Source organism: Penaeus japonicus, unplaced genomic scaffold (assembly GCF_977035675.1).
Source record: "Penaeus japonicus unplaced genomic scaffold, GWHDUDI00000001_assembly GWHDUDI00000036, whole genome shotgun sequence".
Lineage (NCBI taxonomy): Eukaryota > Metazoa > Arthropoda > Malacostraca > Decapoda > Penaeidae > Penaeus > Penaeus japonicus.
In genome coordinates, this window is record NW_028234438.1 from 6,458,638 (window position 1) to 6,466,137 (window position 7,500).

A 7,500-nucleotide genomic window follows, 5' to 3' on the forward strand; every position below is an offset into this window, starting at 1 on the left:
GGGAGAGGGATATCTAGGGGAAAAGGGGGGGGAAGAGGGGGGAGGGAGGGAGGGGGAGAGGGAGAGGGAAAAGGAAATGAGAGTGAGGATGGGGGGGAGAGGGGAGGAAAGAGGAAGAGGGGTTAGAAGATGAACCCACGAAGGGGGAGAGGGGAAAGCGAAAACGAGGAGGGGTGGAAACGGGAATGGGGTTTAAAGGGAAAAGGGAAAGAGGAGGGAGGGAGGGGGAGGGGGAGGGAGAGGGGAATGGGAGGGGGTGAAAGGAGGGTGGGAGAGAGGGGGGAGACTCTTGAGTTTGGGAGCACCTAATGAGTGTTTGCGAGATGAGTATGGAGCCGATCCGAAGGAGAGAAGGTAAGAGCCTAGGTGATCTCCGGGACGCCGGTCGGAGGAGGAGGTGCAGATCGTGTTGTTGAGGTTGAGTGATTGTCGGGGCTGCAGAGAGAGGAAGGAGAAGGGAAGGGGACAAGAGCGGAAGGAGAGGGAAGGAGAAGGAGAGGTGGAGAGGAGAGGGGGGAGGAGGGGAGAGGACAAGGAAGGGCGTAAGGGGGGAGAGGAGGGAGATGGGAGAGAGGGGGGACAGGAGGGGAAAGGGCGAGAGGGCGGAGGAGGGCATGAGAGGAGGAGGGAGAGGGGGAAGGAGGGAGGAGGAAGAAGGGAGAGAAAAGGGGTAGGAGGGGGAAAGGACAGGGGAATGAGGAAGGGGAAAAGGAGAGAGAGAAGGGCGAGGGAAGGGGATAGAAGAATAAGGAGAGGGAAGGAGAAGAAGAGGAAGAGGAGAGGTAAGAGAAGGGGAGGGAGGGGAAGGGACAGGCGGTGTTATTACTCCCCCTTCTTTCTCTCTCTACCCCTCTGTCTCTCCCCTCTTTTCCCATCTCCTCTTTCGCTTCTCGTAACCACCTGCATTCTCCATTTACTCTCTCCATCTTTCTCCACCTTTCTCGTTCTTGCTTTCATTTGATTTTAGCATACACGCACACACGTACAGGCATACAGACAGATAAGTAGAAAGACACACACACACACACATACAATATATATATATATATATATATATATATATATATATATATATATATATATATATATATATATATCTATATATATATATATATAATATATATATATATGCATATATATATATATATTATATATATATATATATATATATATATATATATATGCATATATCTATATATTCAAAAATATATATATATATATATATATATTATATATATACTATATATATATATATCTTAAAATATATATATATATATATATATATATATATTTATAATATATGCATATATATATATATCTATATATATACTATATATAATATTATATATATCATATATATACGTATATATATATATATATATATATATAAATATATATATATTATATATTATCTGCATATATAAATATATATATATATATATATTTATATATATATATCTATATATATATATATATATACGGCAATATATATATATTATATACTACTCATATATATATTAATATAAATATATAATATATATATATATATATATATATAGATATGTATATATTATACATTTATATATATATATATATATATATAAATAGATATTAGATTATCTAAAAATTTATATATATATATCATATATATACTATATCATATATATATATATATATACGTATATATATATAAATATATAATACGACCGTTCATCATAGTATATATAAATATAAACTTCTGTATATATGATTTATATATATATATCTATATATATTATATACGATCTATATATAATATATATATATATTATACTATATATATATATTTATATAATCAACTATATATAGTATTATATATATATATTATATATATATAATTATATATATATCAATATAAATATATATATGCATATTAAATATACATCTATATTCATGATATATATATAAAATATATATATATTATATCAATATATATATATACGTATAGTATATATATACAATATATCTATGTTATTATAGTATATACATATATATATATATATTTCATATATGCATATATATTTATATATATATATATATTATATATATAATCTATCTATATATATATATATATATATATATATATATATATATCTATATATATCTATATGTGTGTATCTATATATATATATATATATATATATATATATATATATATATATATATATATATATATATATATATATATATAAACACATGCACACAAAAAGCCTTACCTGCAGTCAACCGCGTGGGTCTGCGCAGCCAGACACGAGAGAGTGACGACGACGAGCAGGGCGAAGGGGGCGACGCGGAATCGGTTTGCGACAGCCATCTTGAATAGAAAGAAAGAGAGGCGTGGGTTATTAGTTATTGGTATTGTTCTTGTTGTTGTTTACATTATCATTGTTATAATTACCATTGATATTATCAGTAACATTCACCAATATCATTCCATTGGTATTATTGCCATCATCATCATCATTATTACTACCTCTGCAATTAGTATAATTAGTATCAATATATTTTTTTCTATTAATCTCTGATGGGAAATCAATCTATTAGAAAATGTTATAATCTTATAATTGAAATTGCACTTATAGTCACTGTTTTGAAAAAAAAGTTTCGGATTATAGAGTATTTCCTCAGAGTAATATTATTAATTTATTCATCGCATATTGTAATCGGTATCTTAAGATTATCCCTACTTAAAAAAAAGGTAAACTCCTAATTATTATTTTCTTTATAGAAGATTTGCTGTTCTCCATATGTGTTAATCCTTTTTTAAATTGATTAGCTAATAAAAAGCCAGATAGTTATTCCTGTTTGTTAGGATTAAATTAATAAAAAAAATGAAATTAGTGTAAGCCTATTGTGACACATGTAAATTGAGACTTATACTGATATATATATACGATTCTCTATACATCAGTCATCGTATTTAAAAGATGTAATTTCTCTCTCTATAAAAATGCATCATACCCTCAGCATACATCGGGCAACCAACCCTCATCATCTGTCCCTCATATAAACTTATAATTGTTATCGTTTGCTGTCTGTTTCTCTCCCTAAACCCCATTTACCCGAAGGGCTTTTATGGGGTTGCAAAAATGCTCATTCAGTGAGAGAAAGTTAAGAGAACAGAGCAAAGTGGATGTGTTTTCTGGCGCATTTGCATCACCGAAGCAGAGGCATAAACACATCTCTCATCCTCTCTCGTCTCTCACGCTTTCACATATATTCTTTCTTTCCCCTTTCGTCTCTCTCTTCTTCTATCCTCTGCCTCTTTCGCATACAGTTTTTCTTTCCCTATCGCCCCTCTCCCTCTTTCGCATGCACTTTCTCTTTCCCTATCGCCCTCTCCCTCTTTCATTCACATTCTCTCATTCCTTCCTCTCGCTCACCCATACACACTCTCTCTCTTTCTCCCCCTCTCCCCCTATCTCTCTTCTCCCTTTTTCACACTATCTTTCCGTCTCCCCTCTCTCTCTCCTTCTCCCACTCTCCCTTTTCCAAACACACTCTTTCTTTCCCTCTCCCCCTATCTCTCCTCTCCCTCTTTCACACTATCTTCTCCTCTCCCCTCTCTCTCTCCTTCCCCCCTCTCCCTCTTCCAAACACACTCTTTCTTTCCCTCTCCCCCTATCTCTCCTCTCCCTCTTTCACACTATCTTCTCCTCTCCCCTCAACACACTCTTTCTTTCCCTCTCCCCCTATCTCTCCTCTCCCTCTTTCACACTATCTTCTCCTCTCCCCTCTCTCTTTCCTTCCCCCCTCTCCCTCTTCCAAACACACTCTTTCTTTCCCTCTCCCCCTGTCTCTCCTCTCCCTCTTTCACACTATCTTCCTCCCTCTACCCTCTCTCTCACTCCTTCTCCCTCTCTCCCTCTTCCAAACAAACTCTTTCTTTCCCTCTCCCCCTATCTCTCCTCTCCCTCTTTCACACTATCTTCCTCCCTCTCCCTTCTCTCTCTCTTTCTCTCCTTCTCCCTCTTCCAAACACACTCTTTCTTTCCCTCTCCCTCTATCTCTCCTCTCCCTCTCCCCCCTCTCTCTCCTTCTCCCCCTCTCCCTCTTCCAAACACACTCTTTCTTTCCCTCTCCCCCTGTCTCTCCTCTCTCTCTTCCCCCTCTCTCTCCTTCTCCCCCTCTCCCTCTTCCAAACACACTCTTTCTTTCCCTCTCCCCCCTCTCTCCCCTCCCTTTCCTCCCCCCTCCCCCACAAGAGCAGAACATCATCCATCAGCATCACCCCTCCGTCTCCTCCGCCGCCTCCAGGTGATGCTCTGGGAACGCGCGCCGGTCAAAACAAATGACGCGCGAGTTTTATGAACTGTTCTTGCCCTTTCTTTCGATGAGGTCAAGGGGGAGGAGAAGGAGGGAGGGAGGGAGTGAGAGGGAGGGAGAGGGAGGAAGAGAGCGAGGGAGGGAAGGAGTGAGGAAAAATGGGATGGTTGGAGTGAGGAAGAAATAAATGGAGAGGGAGGGAAGGAGGGAGGGAGAGAGATAGATAGATAGATAGATAGAGATAGAGAGAGAGAGAGAGAGAGAGAGAGAGAGAGAGAGAGAGAGAGAGAGAGAGAGAGAGAGAGAGAGAGAGAGAGAGAGAGAGAGAGAGAGAAAAGATTAAGCGACGACGAGGCGAAAAGTATAGAAACAATTTACTTTAGATTCAGATAAATAAAATTGAATGGCCTTAACATTTCAGATCCTGAAGTGAAAAACATGTATCATATATATATATATATTATTATATATATATATATATATATATATATATCTATATACATATATATATATACATATATATATATATATATATACAGATATGTATGTATGTATGTATGTATGTATGTCTATCTTGCTCTGTCCTCCTCTGTATCTATCATTCAATCGTTCACTCTCTTTATCCATCTATCTATCTGCCTATCTCTCTATCTCTCTATTGCTGTATCTAAAATCCCAATACAATACACGAAGCAGCGAACGCCATCTCAACAAAAGTGAAAACAGAATACCTTCGAGTACAAAAACAACGTCAGCGTAGGAGTCTAACCGCTCACGAAGAATAAGGGAGAAAAACATAAACAAAACCCCCTAAATTACGGCTTTAATTAAAGGATTCCGAGCGTTGGAACTTCTTCTGACGACGATAATAACCGAATCCAATACAATGCATACGATCTCATCCTTTTGTTGTTTGCTAATCCTCCTTTCTATGGTGTAAAGAAGTATAAGAGCGATAAAGGGAAAACAAGAGATTCAGTTTATGACGTCGAGGTTGGTGTTCGTTCGTTCGTTCAGTGTTGTTTATTAGTTTTTTTCGGAAGAGTTTATAGAGTTTTAGAGATTTAAATGATTGCAATAACGAAAGAAAGAAAAGGATAGCACCAATGCGCGTTGAGACTGATAAGAGTGATACTTTATTAATGATTGGAATAGTGATGGTGATAATAGATTTGGATAAACAATAAAAATTCATATTAATCCTGGAAAATACACATTAAGAGTAATACAAGAAAAATAACAATACTATTGTAATGATATTCCTAATAGAAAAAAATGTAATGATGATGGAAATAATTCATCATAGTAGTAATGATAATGACGATAATCATGATGATTGTAAGGAATAGACGACTGGTAATCTTAATATCGTAATAATAACGATGATAACGTAATGGTGAGGATAACTGTGCGACTGATAATAATGGGGATAATAAAAGACATAATAATCATGGTGATGACAACAAAGATACAATGATAAGAAATAAAACAGAACAATAATAGATAACAATACGAAAAAGCAACAACAAAATTAACAGAAATAATAAGATTAGCGAAACGAAAGAAAATCCCCGCCTCAGATCACAATAACATTAGTGATACCAACGCCCATACATATAACAACAAAGAGAAATTGTTCCGAAATAAAAGACAGATTTAGAAACAGAATAAATAAACTATCTTGAAAGAAGAGAGTGACTCGAAAAAAAAAAAGCCTTTTTCAAATACAACAATAACAAAGTGTCGAAAAAACAGTTTCAATAAAAAACAGACAAAATTATCGCCATAAAAAGAGTTTCGTTTAAAAGAGAAAAAAAAATCTGTCTTGAAAAAAAAACGACAAGTGTCTCTAAATCTGAAGCTTCAGTAACATACAAGATATTGATTGGCAACCATCGACAGCCCTTATATCTTTTCCTGAAGAGCTGAAGTCTTCGGTAATCCTCTATGGGGTTCTAATCACAAGGATTTTTCCCTTTTTTTTACCTTATTTTCTTTTTTTCTTTTTTATTAATATTCCCCTATTTTTTTTAAAAATCGTTATTGTCTTCAACGGCGTTTTTTTTCTTCTTCTTCTTCTCCGTGAGTGAAAGTTCATAGACAGAATATTTATAAATGAGTAGATAGATAGATGGATAGACAGACCGGGAAATATATCAAACCTTTTCCCTCTCCCTTTCTCCCTTTCTCCCCACCCTTCCCTTCATCTCCGAGCCTTCGCATGCAATCATTCCTTCCTCTCCCCTCCTCCTCTTCTCCCCGTCTCCCCGTCTCCCCGTCTCCCCGTCTCCCCTCTTGCAGTGACCAGCATAGTTACTCCCCGAAGGAACGGCAGAGGAATCCTATTACACGTCTCATCACAGCGCGTGTGTGACGTTTATGTGACGAAGGTGACGAAGGTGAGGGCGAAGGTGTGACGAGTTAGGGGGTAGGGGGGAGGGGATGGAAGGGGAGGAAAGGAGGGCAGAGGTAGGGGAAGGGGGGGGGAGTGTGTGGGGGTTGGGGAGGGTGACGTGACATGCGAGCTTTTATGGCTTTTCTTTCCCCTGGACGCTCAGGAGGAGGGGGGGGGGGAGAGGAAGAGGAATAGGAGGAGGTGGAAGAGAAAGAAAGGGAGTGTGATAGAGGAGGTAAGAGGAAGAGGAAGCATAAGAGATAGAGAGAGAGATGTGAGTAATATAGGTAATGAAATGCGAGAGGATACCTAATAAAGAAAGGAGAAATGCAGAATCCAAACAATAATAAAACTAAAACTGACGAATATCCCGAGCAAGTTAATCAAGTATTTGCAATCCTCTTTATTCATAATTATCTATGTATTCACAGTATATATCATATGTATAAGCCTGTAGTATATTGTTATGTGAGAGTTTATCATAAAATTGTTAACGTTCTTATACACTCGTCTTTGCGTGTCATCGAATTTAAAAATATACAGATATCCCCCTATAAAATAATTTCGTTACGTAACTGAATTTGGGAGAAAAGACGGGTATGGAAATTCTGTCCAATTCGCTATAAACCACTGGAAATACATTTATAAAACATAATAATAACTTTCACTTCACAGCTAATCATCGATCAACATACGATGAAAACATGATGACAAACATTTGATAAATCACAGTTTAAGAATTAACCCCATTTTCCCGCTTCCATTGGGTACAGTTCTCATCTAAAGAGGAGACACCTTTT

General features: G+C 36.9%; 1 protein-coding gene across 1 annotated transcript in view; it reads right to left on the reverse strand.

The window, feature by feature from the left end:
• The window catches only part of LOC122265627 (uncharacterized), a 42,442-nt gene that overhangs the window by 4,803 nt on the left and 30,139 nt on the right, over nucleotides 1-7,500 (reverse strand). Inside the window, exon 2 of the mRNA XM_043035016.2 lies at nucleotides 2,256-2,353. Coding sequence (XP_042890950.1) covers nucleotides 2,256-2,353 — 98 coding nt within the window. The remainder of the gene's footprint in view (nucleotides 1-2,255; nucleotides 2,354-7,500) is intronic.